Source organism: Aquarana catesbeiana, linkage group LG02 (assembly GCF_042186555.1).
Source record: "Aquarana catesbeiana isolate 2022-GZ linkage group LG02, ASM4218655v1, whole genome shotgun sequence".
Classification (NCBI taxonomy): domain Eukaryota; kingdom Metazoa; phylum Chordata; class Amphibia; order Anura; family Ranidae; genus Aquarana; species Aquarana catesbeiana.
Window position 1 is genome coordinate 707,802,802 of NC_133325.1, and position 19,091 is coordinate 707,821,892.

A 19,091-nucleotide genomic window follows, 5' to 3' on the forward strand; every position below is an offset into this window, starting at 1 on the left:
TAAAGCTGGCAATCTCCTTAAAATATACCAAACATACCTGAAATAGTTATGTGTATCAAGCCACAGAGTGGTGCTGTGGATACAGTAACAGTATAAAGTGCCACGTTCTATTGATCATGTATCTTTTATGCGTTATATTTAAATAAAATTATATTTGTTGTAATGAATATTTGTTGACTGTGCCTAAAAAGTCCAAGACCCACCTTTGTATCAAATCAGAAAGACCTTTGCACTACATAGTTGATGGTAGATCAAATTGTATAGTGTATGACTACCTTAAAGTGGATGCAAACCCTCACCTCTACCCAGTAAAGTGAACAGCCTCAGATGATACAAATCTCCCCACATAAGTTTTACACGTATATCTGCTAGACCTGCACGATTAATCGTTAAAGAATTAGAACACGATTCTTCCTCCCCTCACGATCTTAACAAAGCATTTTCCCGATTCTATGCAGAGTTCTCTGCTGACAGCTGTCCAAAAAAAAAAAAATCACAGGCAGCCTGCCAAGTTTATGACAACACTGCTTAGAAGATAAGGAGAAACATTGTAACGCTTTGTCCTTTAGATCAAAGGGAGGAACTTCGGTCTGTAAATGGGGAAGTTTAAACCACTTAAAGCGGGGTTCCACCCAAATTTTGAACATTATCTCTATGCATTCTCTTCCTTGCCTAGATGCTGACATGCTGTGTAAAAAAATTTAAATCGCCGTAATTACCTTTTTTTTTCTAATCTTCTTAGCACTTCCTTGTTTTCCTCCCATGGGAGTAGGCGTGTTTCTAGCCTCTCCCAGACCTCCCACAGTCCCCTGGGAGCTAGTCTCAGGCTTCCAAGCATGCATTGTGCAACAGCATCATCACACCATCTCGTTGAATGCTGGGAGCACAGCATTCACTGCATCCAGGAAATACATGCTTGTGGGCTTCAAATGCCCACAATGAAGATGGAAACCGCCTGCAGTGAATTTATAAGTTATTCTTTACAACGAAATCGGACACAGGCGGACTTATTACACAGAACATGTGAGTAGATAATTATGAGAAGAAAAGTTTGTGAATGAACTCCAAAAAAAAAAAAAAATAAAATAAAATAAAAACACAAACACACACAAACCTAAAAACAATGCAATATTATGTTTTGCGTGTGTAGTAAGTAGAGGGTTTACTTTTATGTCACAGAACAGGCATTGGCTTTAAAAAGGATTTGTAAATTTCCAATAATATGAAGCTTTAAGCCCCATGTGAGCTATGATTTAAGACGGGTCAGCTTTAACACGCACCTTTCACCCGACAAGAAAAAGATCGTACTCTTCACTGCAATGCAATTATTCACCTAACAAATCATTCAGATGGCAATACTAAAAATGATCAGACAATTATTCCTCTCTATTTGATTAAGAGTGATCCTAAATACTTCCTTTTCTGGCTTTGATGAAGCCGAGTACACAGAATACACAGGATTGCGGGATGAATGGGGAGAGGCAGACAGAAAGTGCACACTTCACAAAAAAAAAAAACTAAAAAAAGACAGCCTATTATTTACAATCAGCATTGACATTTTATTTTAAAGGGAGGAAACTGTGCCATAAAATATATAAAGCCTGACTATAGTGCCCTGTGACAAGCTGGGACGGAAAGTAGACACCACTAAACACATATAATGACACATTCACCAAATTGGCCCTCGGGGTCCATGGCAGCAATTGCAAAGTACAGCAGTTTCTGCTTTCGTTGCCAGAGTGATGTTATAAAAAAGAGGCAAAAGGAGTATAAATCAATTAAAGTGCAACTCCAGACACGTGGAATTAGTGTCCTGCTAAAGCCATCTAGGAAAAGGTGCAACTCTCTAAAAAGACAACAAGACCTTTCAATTCACTTATGTTAATATCAGCCGAGCAGTGATGTGCTTTTGAGCTGGGACTACACAAGTGAATTTAATCCAATGCTACTAATGACATTTAAACTCAGGCCTAATTCAACGTTAAACACTAAGTCTAAATTCTAAATCACTGCCAGCCCCTCGATTAGAGCCTGGCATACCACACTATTTAAGTTATTTCTAAAAACGAGTGTTGTAAATACCTATTTAGAGCAATCTTCAGGCCGGTCACGTGACTCGCGGCCACTTTACAGCTCCAATACATGACTTCTACGAGCCAAAGTGCAGAAAGATCACAAGGTTTATAAGCTGCTTAGAAGGTTTCACTTTCTTTTTTACTGCTTGCCCTTCCTCCTCACATTTAGAGCCTGGTACAGATGCATTTCTCCAACAATCATACAGTTTGTAGTGTACATCGATTTGCAAAACAATGGGATAAAGGAATATTCCTGAACTTTGTTTTATCTCATGGTTACTGTGAAACTGTGTGAATGTTTGAATCTCAGCTTGCAGAGCTTGGACTCATTGAAGGAGTTTACCAAAAATGTAAATATTGCAGAATACAGCAGCCTCATGCTATACAGGGGGTTCCCGAGTTACGAACCTCCGACTTGAGAACGACTCCTACTTACGAACAAGAGGCGGGTGATGTTCAGCGCATGCGCAGCCACTTTGACGGCGGGCACATCAGAAAACTACATATGCGCATGCAGGTTACTTGAGAGAACATCAGAAAACGTTGTCTCTGCTGTTCTGCGCATGTGCTTCCGACTTACGAACAAATCCGGCTTGAGAACAAGCAGGCAGTCCCTAACAGGTTTGTAACTCAGGGACCCCCTGTATAACTAAGCTCAAGTGCAAGTGCATTCCATTTCTTGCAATAACTGGATGCAAATGTTAAAGTGTTACTAAACCCAGGACCCTGCATTCACTATATCTGGTCTCACACAATACACAGAATATGTAAATGCAATTATTTTAGTAAATATAAACTGCTAAATACCTTTTCTCATCAGCAGTTAGAGCAGTCTTTGTGACTTCTATCAGTGTCAAGGCAAGCACTGGTTAAAGTTCATAGGAGGAGTTTTCATTCTCTTCTGACTGTCCTATGAGACTGCAGCTGCTGACTTTTAAAATAAGGACACTTACCTGTCCAGGGTGCCTGAGATGTCGGAAGCCGATCTGTCGCTCAGCTTTCGGGTCCTGCCACCGCCATCTTTGGTAAGGGAATCAGGAAGTGAAGCGTTGCACCTTCACTTCTCGGTTCCCAACTACGCATGTGCGAGTCGCGCTGCGCAATCCGGATGGTCCCTGCTGTCTCTGGGACCTGTGTGTTTCCCAGCAGACAGCGGGGGGGGGGAGAGACAGGAAGAGGCGTAGACTCCCGCGGGAGTTTACGCCCGGTAGTAGGTGCAAATACCTGTATTATACAGATATCTGCACCCCCCTCCCCCCTGAAAGGTGCCAAATGTGACACCGGAGGGGGGGAGGGTTCCGAAAAGCGGAGGTTCCATTTTTGTGTGAACCTCGGCTTTAAGAACACAGCTAAGGCCCTAGTCTTAACATGACTGTGAAGCCCCACTGAATGGGAGAGAAAAAGTAATTTTGCCCAGAGTTGGACTTTAAGCCTTTACAACCACTTTACCTGAACTGTAACAAAATCAAAAAAAAAGTAAACAGAACGGTCCATACAGTTATTCTAACCAGCGACTGCTGGAGTCTAAAGCTGGGTATACCACTGAAAGAACATTCATTTGTTTTTCTAATCATTATTGCAGTCAAATTGTTATTCGATTTAAACAACAGTAATAAGAAAATTTGAAGGAGCAGGATGGAAAATTCTTCTTGACTGTACAAATTTATAGCAGTGTATGTGATTTTCATTCCGTAAAGTCCATTTATTCCAAGATCAAATGTTAAGCGCAAACAAAATCTTTTGAATGACAATCATGTTCTGAGAATTTTCGTAAAATTTTTTGCTTGAAATCCTACAAGTGTATACTAGAGCTGCACGCTCTAATCGTTAAAAAAAAAAAAAAAAGATCGCAATCTCGATTCAACCCCCTCCTCGCGATCTTCATACAGCACTTCCTCGATTCAGTGCAGAGCCATTCTCTGCTCACAGCTAACAAAAAAAAAAAAAAAAAAAAAAAAGCAGCCTGCCATGTTTATCACAACATTTCTCAGAGCTGGGAGAGAACTCTAAACAAAGATTCATTTAGTTCTTTTAGATCAAAGGAATAAAACTTCATCAGTAAATGAGGTCAGTTTAAAGCGGAGTTCCACCCATTTAAAAGTCAGCAGGTACAAAAAGTGTAGCTGCTGACTTTTAATATTCAGACACTCCCCCATCCCACAGTCCAGTGATGTTGGGTGCAGGAAGCCTCGCTCCTCTCCCCCTCCTCTCCGAGGCGCCAGCATTTAAACTGTGGGCGCCCGAATGTGGCCACCCAGCCGGACGCGAGCCACGCTGCGTGCTGTGAATGGCCGGGCAATCTTCTGGGACCTGTGACGTGTCCCAGAAGATTGCAGGGAGGGGGGAGAGGTGATCATCTTACTGACCCCGCTGAGCCAGGGAAGGAAGTGGGAGCTGGGTGCCTGTAAAAACTGCGTACCCGCTCCTCCCCCCAAAAAATTACATGCCAAATGTGGCATGTCAGGGAGTCACCTGCACTTAAAGCGGAAGTTCCATTTTTGAGTTAACATCTTTGCCTTTCTGAAGCTTCCCTCCAACCACTTTGCATATTAATTTATATATACTGCGACTCTGTACTTGCCAAATATGCTGCAGAACTCTCCTCCACCAAGTTTGCCTGCAACCATTTTAACTGTGGGCAGATGAAGCTGCCTGATTTACACAGAGACACACCTCCAGCTCTGCAGCTTTCATTGGCCCTCTTATGACTTATCCCCCCTCACTTCCTGGCAAACTCTCAGGAGAGAGAAAGATGTGCATGATGTCATAAGCCTAGGCTTTTTACCAGACAAGAAACAGGAAGTGAGCTGTATAAGGTATTGACTTGCACAAAAAAAAAAGTATTTTACTATCCAAAGTTAAAACAAGAAGGGCAGAGGATTTAATAAAAAATTAATGAAGTTCCGACCAGGCCTTTTCCTGACACTTGTTGGTTACAAGTTAAAGTGTTTGTTAACCCAAAAAAATAAAAATAAATACAGATCCTGGTCCCTTAAAGCAGATTACACAGCACAGTGCTTGTGTTGTGTAATCTGCCCCCTTCTAAACTGTAAAAAAAAAACCCTCCCTGAACCTACCACTTCCTGTATCCCCTCTCTGCACTGACCACAAAAATCAGGGCTGTGAGCCCTGACCACCGTGGTCAGAGTACATCCCTGCATCATACACTGCTGTCCTCTCTGCTCTCCTCTCACCCCCCTCACCCCCTCCTTCCTGCCTGTCATCTCCCTCCCCGTGTCTGTCTCTGCCCCCCCCCCCTCCACCGCTATTCTTGGAAAAAAAACTTACAAGTGTCACTGCCATCCCCTCTATTAGAGGCTGGCATAGCACACTATGCAAGTTTTTTTTTTTATAAACTAGCGTTCTAAATCCCGAATTTGAGCTGTCTCCAGGCCGGTCACATGACTCGCGGCCGCTTTACAGCTCCGATGGATGGCTTCTGCGGAGACGAGTGGCCACGTGATCTCCAGGCTGACGTCAGAGGGAGATCATGGCTCCTTCCGCAGAAGCCATCCACTGGAGCTGTAAAGCGGCCGCGAGTCATGTGACCGGCCTGAAGACAGCTCAAATTCGGTATTTAGAACGCTAGTTTTTTTAAAACAACTTACATAGTGTGCTATGCCAGCCTCTAATAAAGGGGCTGGCATAGACTTAAAAAAACATGTTAACAAACACTTTAAAAATCTGTATTTTTTCTAGAAAATAACTTAGAACCTCCAAAGATTATAGAGAATAAAATGGTGGCTGTTGCAATATTTTATCTCACACTGTATTTGCGCAGCGGTCTTTCAAGCGCAATTTTTTTGGAAAAAATACACTTTAATTAATTTTTAAAAAAAGCTAAACAGTAAAGTTAGCCCATTTTTTTTTTCGTATAATGTGAAAGATGATGTTATGCCGTGAGAATCGTGATCCTTATTCTAAGCAAAAAAAATTGTGATTCATTTTAGCAAGGATCGTGTAGCTCTATTGTATATCCAGCTTAAATCTACACTGATAGCACCCAACTGCTGTACAGAATCATACATGCAGCCATGCTGTAGAGAATCACACATGCAGCCATGCTGTACAGAATCACACATGCAGCCATGCTGTACAGAATCACACATGCAGCCATGCTGTAGAGAATCACACATGCAGCCATGCTGTAGAGAATCACACATGCAGCCATGCTGTAGAGAATCACACATGCAGCCATGCTGTAGAGAATCACACATGCAGCCATGCTGTAGAGAATCACACATGCAGCCATGCTGTAGAGAATCACACATGCAGCCATGCTGTAGAGAATCACACATGCAGCCATGCTGTAGAGAATCACACATGCAGCCATGCTGTAGAGAATCACACATGCAGCCATGCTGTAGAGAATCACACATGCAGCCATGCTGTAGAGAATCACACATGCAGCCATGCTGTAGAGAATCACACATGCAGCCATGCTGTAGAGAATCACACATGCAGCCATGCTGTAGAGAATCACACATGCAGCCATGCTGTAGAGAATCATACATGCAGCCATGCTGTAGAGAATCATACATGCAGCCATGCTGTAGAGAATCATACATGCAGCCATGCTGTAGAGAATCATACATGCAGCCATGCTGTAGAGAATCATACATGCAGCCATGCTGTAGAGAATCATACATGCAGCCATGCTGTAGAGAATCATACATGCAGCCATGCTGTAGAGAATCATACATGCAGCCATGCTGTAAGGCCCCAAACACAAGGTCACCATTTAACCTTAGTAAACAGAGGCGTAACATATACAGCAAGCTTCACAAGGCATTTAATAAAAGCTTTGAGACACTTTCCTTAAACAGCCATTTACAAAGCTTGTTAAATGCTTTAAGAGTGCTTGCCGAATCGAATCTGATGCTCTTCAGATTAGCTTTTACAAGCCAAGACTAGACAATGGCTAAATGCAAATTCTTAACCACCATAGCTAGCTAGGGAGGCATTCTGATCACCAATGTTATGGTGGAAAAACACAAATGACCACCAACGTTTTAAGGGGCACTTACCACGAACCACCATAAGGGAGCGCTAACTCCTGACCACTGAGTGCTGCAAGCTGTTCTGTACATTACATAGTCCTGGCCCTTGTACTCTGCAAAATGCTGCACTGGATATGCTATGTCCTAAGCTAAAATGTGGGGTTGCTTGTACTGTCCTGGCATTTTAGGACCTCAAGAAATGCAATTGGCAGGCTGAACGTCTTTTTTTCCGTCAACATTTTTGGTACTTTTTTTTTTAATATAGTAAAAAAAAACAAAAACCCAGTGATTATTAAACACCAAAGAATGTCTCAAAAATGTATTTGGGCACAGTGTTGAATGATGGAGTAATTGTCAAATTATCACAGCATCAAAAACTGAAAACTAGACTGTTAATTAAAGAGGAACTCCAGCCTGTTCACATAATTTGTAATAAAAACATCTTTGCCATTCTGGAGCTTCCCTCCAACCACACATACATATACATACTTGTACATACAGTATCTCACATTTCTGTAAATATTTTATTCTATCTTTTCATATGAAAACACTGAAGAAATGACACTTTTCTACAATGTAAAGTAGTGAGTGTACAGATTGTATAATAGTGTAAATTTGCTGTCCCCTCAAAATAACTCAACACACAGCCATTAATGTCTAAACCGCTGGCAACAAAAGTGAGTACACCCCTAAGTGAAAATGTCCAAATTGGGCCCAAAGTGTCAATATATTGTGTGGCCACCATTATTTTCCAGCACTGCCTGAACCCTCTTGGGCATGCAGTTCACCAGAACTTCACAGAGTCCTCTTCCATTCCTCCAGACATAAATGAATTGTCTTTTTTACAAACAGCAACGTAAGTGTCCAACTCTGACCTTGCATTGACCTCCTTGTAGAGCAGAGCCCAGCCTGGGAGAAGGAAAGCCGCATCAGGAGCCAGCAGGATCAGTTTTTATGCTGACAAGAAGCAAGAGCAGAGTGACAGAAAGGTGAGTTAATCACTGCGCTGCTACTCCTTTCACTGACCAATCACAAGCTTGGGTTGGGTTCAGGACGATCTGGGCTGAGAGGAAGGAGGTTGAATAATGCTGGCCATCAGATGCAGGACATCTAGTGGCAGAAAAAAGTACTGCAGGAGAAATCTCTCGATCAGAGGTGAAAAGCCAATTGTTATTTTATGAAATAATCCCGTACAAGCAATCATTGGTCAGTCAAGGCGGTACACTGTTGATACTTATGTCAATAGGAAGACAGAACAGACAAAAAGGAGTCGTGCCTATGGGTACATCAATACTATGAAGCCCTTTTGTGAAAACAGGTTCGCTTACTAAGCAATACACTAAAGTTAGCTTAGCTATCACTGGATGCTATGATGTACATTTAAGTGTGTGAACACAAAAGTGTAATTTATAGCCCTCTATGACCTGCATCAATCTGCTAAGTATATGGAGCTCAGTCCCTGGAGTTATGTTGAATTTGCAAATTAACTTTACTGGAAACGTACTATAGAAATTGCTGTCAAACAAGCATTAACCCCCGTCCAATTAGCCGGGTGACTTCAGATATGTGTACACTGTGTGCAAAGAACAGCAACCCCTTACTAATGGTAAATGTTATAGATTTTATTCATACACTTTACAAAAAAAAAAAAAAAAATGGAAGATTGGGCCATTCTTCTAACTAAACTGAATTTAATGTCATATTCGTTTAAAAAAAAAATACATATCAGTGTAACAAAAAAAAAAATAAATTAAAAAAAACATTGAAAAAGACTCAGACTGGAAAATATATACAGTACTGTATATAAAAAGAGTGACTTGTCATTAAATTGAAGTGACATTTTCTTACCTTCTCAATTTGAATAGAAATTAAAAACTAATTAAATAAAAGCTGAATGAAAATATATAGCAGAGCCCAAAAACTGCATTTTATATATTTCTTGTTCAACTATGTGTCAGAAGGAAAACGGGAAATCTGTAAGCAACTGGCAACCCCTGCAAACACCCTGGGACGATTGTTCTTGGGTGTTGTTTAGATCAGTGGTCATCAACCCTGTCCTCAAGGCCCACTAACAGGCCAGGTTTGCAAGATAACTGAAATACATCACAGGTGATATCATTTGCTGCTCAGTGATTGCAGTATTCTAGTCTGCATCTCCCCAAGGTAATACATAAAACCTGGCCTGTTAGTGGGCCCTGAGGACAGGGCTGATGACCACTGGTTTAGATCATCCCATCTGGTGGACTGTTGAGGGCACAGCCCCATGTTCATGTCTATCCACTAACAAAGCATAATCAATATAATCTAAACTATTGGTTAATATCCTTGGTCAGGTGACTAATGCCTAGTAAAACACGATCAGAAAAGCGGACGAGAAATCGTGTTGGTACACAGCTTTCGAGAGCCAATCACAACAGTCCATGCAAAATTATCCAAAGAGACAAACACTACATTTTTCTTGTACGATACCAGATCGTACGATTTTCGTTTAATTGGCATAGTATTAGTCCGAAAAAAAAAAACGGAAGACCAAGACTAAAGAATACATTACATTACCTCTGGGATGCACACGGACGATCAATCGACCGATATTCCCATCGCGTGTATAAGGCTTATCCACTTGCCACCAAATCAAGTACCTGGTACGTCATTTGACTTCGAGTGGTTGTACCGTTTTTTAGAGCCAACAGTCGGCTCTCTTGTAATACCAACCAGAGTGGCTAACTAGCCACTCGGTTGGTATTCCAAGCAGCGCCTCCCTCCTCTCTCTCGGGTTCTCCCGTCCCACCAGGAGACCTGAGCTACCAGCTGACATGTTTGCTGGCTGGCCGGAGACTCATAAAGCCGGAATCTGCTTTGATCGAGTCTCTGCTATGATAACCATATCACATGACATACACTCAGGCACCGCCTCCGCCAGCGCCATCCGAACACACTGTAGCAGGCACTAGGATCGTCTTGGCAGGCTCCGGACAGGAACTGCACATGCACAGTTCTGAGCTGAGCGTCGCAGCCATATTTTTTACTGACAACCTTTTCCTGTCACTGTCATTTATTGGCAGGAGAAAAGTGCCTGTTTTTTACTGGTTGCCAGTAAAAATACTGATAGTTGGCAACACATGCCATCACTTATTGAAAAAATGGATTCTGGACAGCCGCACTCCGATAAAAGCTTTTATTGTAATGAATAGTCAACAATCATGTGACAACAGAAGCAGGACAAACAGCTGACGCGTTTCACAACATTGTTACTTAGTCATAGCATGACGTGACATCACTGTTTACCTGGCTGTAACCGGCAGCATTTTTTGAAAATCGAAAGCATTTAAAAAAAAAAAAAAACTCAGATCTTGGCGTTTTGAATGCTTTCAAGTGCAAAGGAGGGATTTGGGGTCTTATTGACCCCAGATCCCTCCATAAAGAGTACCTGTCACATCACAAGTATCAGCGTTAGCAGTGTTGCCAACCATCAGTATTTTTACTGGCAGCCAGTAAAAAACGGGCACTTTCTCCTGCCAATAAATGACAGTGACAGGAAAAGGTTGTCAGTAAAAAATATGGCTGCGACACTCGGCTCGGAACTGCGCATGCGCAGTTCCTGTCCAGAGCCTGCCAAGACCATCCTAGTGCCTGCTGCAGTGTGTTTGGACAGCGCTGGTGGGGGGCATGTCTGGCGGTGCCTGAGTGTGTGTCGTGTGATATGGTGCAAGGGAGCCTCGTGTACGGGTCTGCGGGATGGCATAAGGCAAGCCAGGAGTGGGACTGTCAGTGTTGTTTGGAATGAAGGGACCACCTGGCATGGAAGAGACTGTGACTCAGGAGGGGACGTATCGGTGATCTGTGCTGCACACTGCTGTCAGTGTCACTGCGAGTTCATTTCATGTGTATGTGCCGCCCATTCAAATTTCTTGCCCTCCTTAATCCTGTCCTCGAGCTACTTACTGACTAGATCGACAATAAAATAAGAAATATGTTTTTTGCCTTAATATCTCCCTGAAATCACATTGCATATTGTACTTGTTTGTAGCCTAAATACTGAACTTTGCACTTAAAGCGGTTGTAAACCCTGCTTTGTGATTTTTACCTACAGGTAAACCTTATTATCTCCTAAACCATGCATGCAGCCGCTGACATCAGTGCCGCATGCGCTCTGAAGGTCTAATTACTGTGCAGGAACTTCAGAGCTTCTTGCCGGAACCGAGGGAGTCATCGCGGCTCCAGCCATTCACAACGTCGGAGCCCGCGATCCCGGAAGAAAGGACGGGGGGGGGAAGATGTCAGCCCTCTCAGCTGCTTCATTCTAAAGTGAGTATTTCATAATGTGCTAGTATGTGATGTATACTAGCACATTATGCTATTGTCTTGCAGTTCGTTTGTTTTTTTTAGTTTACAACCGCTTTAAAACTGTCATTTTGTAACTTCTGGAAATGCCAGTAAAAACTGGGCGGTGCCAGTACATTTTTGGTGTTGTGTCAGTAAATTTAAATCTGGTAGTTTGGCAACACTGAGCACCAGACATCTCTCAATACCAAAGTTAGTAAAACATTGGAAGTGGAAAACAAAATGCCCAATAATCCACATCTTTTCAAAGTCCTAGCAATGGGCAGCAGTCAACTTTTCCCATTGGGCGATCTTTACAATAGAGTAAGACTCCTATCACACTGAAGCGCCACTAAAGCGCTGGTCGTTTTTGCAGTGCTTTTCAGTAGGGTTGCACCGATACTAGTATCGCTGCCGATACCGAGTATTTGCACAAGTATCGATACTCGTGCAAATGCACCCATACCTGAGACCGATACTCGGTTCTTTGAGCTGTCAGTGGGTCTCCCCAGTGTTAAAGAAGTCCGGTAATTGGAGCTGTCAAAAAAAAAAACAGCCCTGGCAATGTTTATTAACAACATTGCTCAGCCCTGAAACACTAAAATAAAAAGAAACATTGTTTTTTGTATATTTCGGTTTCTTCATCTGCAGATCAAAGGGATGAACAAATGTTCCTCTGTTTAACCCCTTCATAACCCTTAATTTACTCTAATCAGCCTTAATTAACTCCCTATTCTCCTCCATTTAATTATTATTTTCCTGCTTTTTTTTCACATCTATTTTATAAACGATTAACAATTAAAACTTTTTTTTTGTTTGCTTTGTTAATATATATGTGTAAAAATATTCACTAACATATATTTACACATTTCACATTGAAAAAGCGCTAAATTAAAAAAAACAATCTATTTAAATTTGTTAAAAACTTTTCAATGCTTTGTACCATTGCTGACAGCTGAAGTTAAAACAAAACAGTTGCGGTAGGTATCGGTAATTGGTATCGGCGTGTACTAAAAAAAGGGACCTGTTTTGCGGCGCTTTCAAAGTGCTTTTAAGGCGATTTGGAAGCACTGCCGAATCATTTCAATGGCCAGGGGCGTTTTGATAAAAAAAAAAAAAAAAAAAAAAATTTATAGCGTTCCCAGGCCACCCCAAAGATGCTGCTTGCAGGACTTTTCCTAACGTCCCGCAAGCGCATCGCCCCAGTGTGAAAGCACTCATTGAAGTGAATAGGAGGCGGTTTTCAGGCGCTATTTCTAGTGCTAAAACGCCTGGAAACTGCCTCAGTGTGAAAGGGGTCTAAGATTGGTGTAAGGGAACCATTTGGGTTCTGAATGTAGAAGGTTCACACTCTCCATTTCATTCTCTCCCCCAAGAGACAAAATGCAAAAAGCCGGAGATTTGCTAAGAGAGTGTGTGACAATCTGGTCACTGTCTGGAGAAATCAATACAGTCCTAGTCCTGAGGACACATTAATCCCATTCCTCTAACTTGACAAACCATGTTAGGTCAACACATCTAACAATAATGAGAGGCCGTGTGTTCAGAAGTGTCCTTCCATACAACACCTATGGAAAGTACATATTATAGGGAGACACAACCAATACATGCAATGATGGATTTTTTACATTATTTCCACTTCAGTGTTATCTAAAGAACACACAATTCAATTGTTACCGACAGAATTATCCTCTGTGTAGAGGATTCCAGGAAGGCCAGCCATCAGCAAGCACAATTCTTTATTCAAATTTAATCTTCCAATCACAGGATTACCAGAAGAAAATAAAGCAAAAAAAAAAAAAAAAAAGGAAATTAATGCATCCAAAAAAGCTGGGATTTATTACATTTTAATTTTAGGTTGTGATACATTTTAAGGGCTTGTTTACACTGGCAGAAAGGATGGCTGCTCCTCAAAAGCAATCTACGCTCAGTTCACTTTTCAGAGGCATTTGACAGGTGGTGATATGTTGCTTTTCCACCGCTTGCTTTAACCCCCTAAACTCCACACTACCGTGCCACAACCACGTGAATCGCAGCTAGAGTGTTTGCAGACAGGCCTTATTTACTTAAATGTAGCGCCTGCCAAATGCAACAGAGGGTAGAATTCCTGCCATGGTCTTTGAAGCAAAGCATTGCAGCATGTGTACACCTCCAGCCCTACCCTTGCAGCGATAGGAGGAGTTGTTGAGGGACAGTAAAAATGCAGCTCAACCAAGTGGTTTACCCCACCCCAACTGCTAGTGTAATGGAGGCCCAAAACCACACCAAGCAGCTTCAAATCCAATACCGATCTAAAAGAACTGCGAGGTGCTGCACCTAGTTTCCAAGGCCAAGTTGCATTATGCGAAAGCAGATTTGCTCTGAGAGGTGTCAGACATTGAGCTACCCATAGATATTGTTCACTGGTGATCAGTAGAGGTTCAGTGTAAATAGATGGCATGCCAGTTAGCAACAGGTGAGGGCATAAAAATGACAACTTTGACTTTCTCTCTAAAAAAATGACATTTAGGCCTAATATATCATTTAAAGTGGTTGTAAACCTCAGACATGAAATATGAACAAAGCACATACCTCTATAGCAGGGATATGCAATTAGTGAACCTCCAGCTGTTGCAAAACTAAAAGTCCCATCCTGCCTCTGGGTGTCATGTTTGTGGCCGTCAGAGTCTTGCTATGCCTCATGGGACTTGTAGTTCTGCAACAGCTGGAGGGCTGTTAATTGCATATCCCTTCTCTATAGTGTATACTTGTCTCAATTAAGAGCACTAAGGGGGAGATTTACTAAAACTGATGCTCCCAGAATCTGGTGCAGCATTGCATGGCAGCCAATCAGCTTGTTCAAATAAGCTGACAATATGCACAGCTGAACCAGATTTTGCACTCTCCAGTTTGTGAGCGTGTGTCTGTGCGAGCGCGTTTGTGTCTGTGTCCACTCCCTTTTTTTCTGACAGCTCAGACAAGATGTATAAATTCTACACTTTGAACAGGTGTACAGAAGACTGTAGATAAAAAGGAACAACTTCTGTAGGAGGGTTTATTTCATCTCTGTGCATCACCAGAGGCCAGTCACTTCACTGGGTATAGGTGAGGGTTTACATCCACTTTAACAGAAGTATTGATCCTTCAGATACAAAATAATTGATCAATTCTTTTATGTAGCAAAGAAAGCCATAATCTATGGAGATGCTCCTGAGCCCATGACAGCAAGCAAGTCGAGTATAGCCGCTCTTCCTCCTAATGTACCACCTGCAGGCTTACATTGTGCTCTGTACAGAGAAAGCTGCAATGTTATTTTCTTCACATCCCCTTTATTTTATATTTTAGTGTCTGGCAGATTTACAAAGACTGAGATACAATTGTACCCAAATGTCTAAAAACAGCACCTCACGGACTCATTTGAATAGTCGGATTTTCTATATGAGAGCGGTCCAATATAATTAGCGCCAGGGTAATGTGGTTCTATGGCATGGATTACGACAACACATATCTCTGCCAAGCTTACAGTCTTCTAACTTCACCAATAAGAAGATACTAAATGATGGAGAGAGCTGGATCACGGTTCTATTAAACATCCCCAGGACATCTATAAACAGAAATAACTCCATTATAATTAAATCACGGTACACACATGGATGCGGAGTACACTCTGCTCATATCAAACACACTGGTTCACACCGGGACACAGACGATCAATACGGTGTAAAAAGGTCCTGCAGCCTGCACAGCAACCAATCAACACACAAATTACAATCGTTCACCTGCAAATGCAGATGTGAGATGAGAATCCTGCAATCCACCAACCCAGGTATGTGATCAGACATGAATCGAGGAGCGGGGGAGATGAAGAAATTACATATTCAACTTAATGAAATATATAAATCACAGAAAACATCAGATTCACTCGATTTGATTTTATAAATATTTCCATTATCACGTTCCCGGTGAGCAAAGCGGGAATAATGATTCAGCCGCAGACGATCACGTAGTGCTATACAGCATAGCACGACACATATAAATTGAATTTTTTTCCACAATTTAATTGCCAGCTTAGCAATAAACATTACCTTGAACTCCCAAAAGGATGCTAATAGATAATAAAAATGAAATGTAGCATGCAGAGAGAGGAAGGATTGGATGATGCAGATGGTAGTGCGGAAAATCCGGGAAAATGGGGGAACTGACACAGAAAATCAAAGAATGGGGGCCATGCAGAGTAATGACAGTGATAGAGGAGAGGAGAAGAAGGAATAAAACCGACCATAAAACTCGGTTTTTTGTTTTCCTTCAGCCAGAAAAAAAAAATTATATATATATTCCTCTATCAACGTCATACAGCACGAATTAACACATTTCTTGCTGCAGCTCCTTTACTTTAACAACCAGCTCCAGTGGTTGTCAAGGTACCTGCACAGTGGCTGCTCCCTTGTCTCGGTGCCCCCCCACGCAGCGGATGCGCCCTTTGGCTGGATGCCCCCCCACGCAGTGGATGCACCCTTTGGCTGGATGCCCCCCCACGCAGCGGATGCGCCCTTTGGCTGGGTGCGCCCCATGCAAGACCACCCAGAGAGTGGATTTCAGCTGGTTCCCCAGAAACCAGCTGAAATTTGCAGAGTGAATGCCCAGTTTCAGATAACAGAGAAATGTGGGTACCATGCAGTGTGCTGAAGTGGAGAACAGAACAAGCCCCTGTTTACACCTGTGCGTTTTTTTTTTGTCTATCGCTGCACAACAAGAAGTACCCAATCTATCTATGCAATTTTCACTCTTCTGTTTTAGAAAATGCTGCATGTCATCCTTTGGTGTGACTTGATGCAACTTTGGCCCCGTAGACTTTAAAGGCCAAGTTCACCTTTCGGGAAAAAATAATAATTGCACATATTTTTGCAGGGGAAAAAAAAAGTGCATTTCTTATTTTTCTCCCACAGGAGCCAGCAAAGGGTCGCACCCGTGATTAATGGATCAGGGGTGCAGTGTCAGGCTCCTGCAGACAAGCCCTTTAGCTTTCAGCTTGTACCTCCAATACAGGCTGACTGTTTACATGCTGCAGGGCTTGTGAATGAATTACTGGAGCACTCATCAGTGTCCTCGCAGGGAGAACTACAAGCCATCAGCTGCAGTGGATGATGGTACTTGTAGTTCTCTCATTCACAGAATGCTATAAATGAATGTCATGACTGTGTGGGCAGAGACCCCCATGGCTTTCAAATTGTGACAGCGGCTGTGGGCAGAAGATCCCCCAACCACTGTTTAAGGGTAGGGGGGAAAATGGGGATGTGGGGGGCAGGTCTGGAGCATGTTAGATATTACATCCGAATTATGGGTGTAACATGCTTCAAATTTTTTTTTTTTTTTGTAGCTGCTGACTTTAAAAAAAAAACTTCAGGCGGGACTCTGCTTTAAAGGATAAGTTAACCTTCTGGAGCATGTATTTAATATATGGACACTTACCTGTCCAGGGAGCCCGCAATGTTGGCACCTAGAGCTGATCTTCAGATGGACTCATGGGTGCTGCCGCCACCATTCCTAGTAAGGGAACCAGGCAATGAAGACTTTTCGGCTTCACTCCTGGCTCCCTACTGCGCATGTGCGAGTCGTGCTACACATTCTGAATGGTCCCTGCTGTCTTCTGGGACCTGTGTGTCTCCCAGAAGACAGCGGGGGGAGGGGCAGGATATAGCATAGTTCGCCACAGACTGCGCGGCGCTCTTTTGCCAGAAGTGGGAGCAAATACCTGGATTTGACAGGTATCTGCCCCCCGCCCCTCTCTGAAAGGTGCAAAATGTGACACCGGAGGGGGGGAGGAATCTGATCAGTGGAAGTCCCATTTCCAGGTGGAACTCTGCTTTAATGGAATTGCTTCAAAGATGCACGTATATATATATTTTAAAACTCGTTTCTGACACTTTTTTTCTCCCCTAAACAGATGGGATTGCTTGTTGCTGGCCAAAAACGCATGAGGCATAAAAACACACAAACGGTATGAAAAATGCAGAAATGTGAACCTAGGCATAGAAATAAAAAAAAAAAAAAAGAAAGTAACCATACAAAAATAAATATAAACTGATAACAAATGTTTAAGAGATCTTTAAAAATGTTCAGAACTGGTTAACATGTACATATTGTGGATGAACAGCGACAAGATTCACCTACTGAGAGGAGTGCCGATCACAACGACAAACGATTTCAATGAAAATAAATAGGGATACACTCTGTAGAAATGCTGGAAGGTTACTTGACTCGGCTACATTGGCCCTACTAAATGTATGGATGGGAGATAGAGACCTCAGATTGTAGGCTGCATGACGGCAAGGACTGACATGAATGTACAATATGTAAAGTGCCATGTAAAACAGACAGCGCTATATAAATAATAATAATTAAAACAATCAAGGGAAAAAAAAAGAGATTAAATGAAAAATGACTACAGAATCCTTCAATGGGAGAAAAGACCAATAATATGGAATCAGACACCTTGGCAGATATAGAAAATAATGTAATACACATATATATGTGTGTGTATAGGTATGTATGTAAGTGTGTGTATATATATATATATATACACACACACAAACAGATATATATATATATGTGTGTGTGTGTATATATATATATATATACACACACACACACACACACACACACACACACATATATATATATATATATATATATACACACAAACATATATATATATATATATATATATATATATATATATATATATCTCTATCTCAGCTTGTCCTGCATAGTCTGCACTCCTCTGATCAGTCATCAGCCCCTCCAGGCTCCTGATCTCAGTGTATACAGATGAGAATAGTGGATGGACTGTGTATTGTATACAAAGTATAAAGTGTAGAGAAGAAGAAACAATGTAAGAAGAAGACACACAGAGGAGGAGGATCAGGGAGAAGATCGCAGTGTGGGTGACAAGATCGGGGTGTGGGGTGATCAGGACCAGCTCTGTCCCGGAGCTCCCCCCGCTCCTCCCTCCATACAAAGCCCGGCACTCACCGTTCTGAGCCCCCGCAGCCCGGAGCAGCAGGCAGCCTGTAATGAGAAGGGCGATCTGCCTGCTCACCATCCCCCCGATCTCCATCCCAGCCGCCGGCAAGTTGAATGCATACTGGGGCCCCGCCACCTCCACACACAGCCGGGCTCAGCTCCGATCCATCTGCCGGGCTCCGATCACATCACTCAGCGGATCCCAGCAGATCCCCCGTGCGCGCGCAGGCTGCAGCAGGCACAGGACTTCCGGCGCCGGGATCGCTGCGATCCGCTGGAGGGACTCCCTGTAACCCCTTCGGTCCCGACCGCCGCCTCACCGCCCGCAACAAGTTGTGTGTGCCCGAGCTGGCCGAGGAGTGCGGGGTTAACTGGGGGCGGGGAGATGTGGGCGGACCTACCGTCCCCCGGGGATGCCAGTTTGGCGAGTTTCCAGACACATTGGGCTACTTCACAGGACTGAGGGTGTACTCTGCTCTGTACACTGTCTGCATGTTATTGTATAGAGGAGGGAGAACACAGTATATGGGACATATCAGAGGGGTCCCTCACTGTCCTCATCCCAGGGGTCCCTCACTGTCCTCATCCCAGGGGTCCCTCTCTGTCCTCATCCCAGGGGGTCCCTCACTGTCCTTATCCCAGGGGGTCCCTCACTGTCCTCATCCCAGGGGTCCCTCACTGTCCTCATCCCAGG

The 19,091-nt window shown here is 42.9% G+C and overlaps 1 protein-coding gene across 1 annotated transcript in view; it reads right to left on the reverse strand.

Moving 5' to 3' along the window:
• Positions 1 to 18,775, reverse strand: part of DCBLD2 (discoidin, CUB and LCCL domain containing 2) — a gene marked incomplete in the record, with an annotated part of 107,376 nt that extends 88,601 nt beyond the window's left edge. The window contains 1 exon segment of the mRNA XM_073616970.1: positions 18,407 to 18,775. Within this exon segment, the coding sequence (XP_073473071.1) occupies positions 18,407 to 18,491 (85 nt within the window).
• Positions 18,776 to 19,091: the final 316 nt, after the last annotated feature.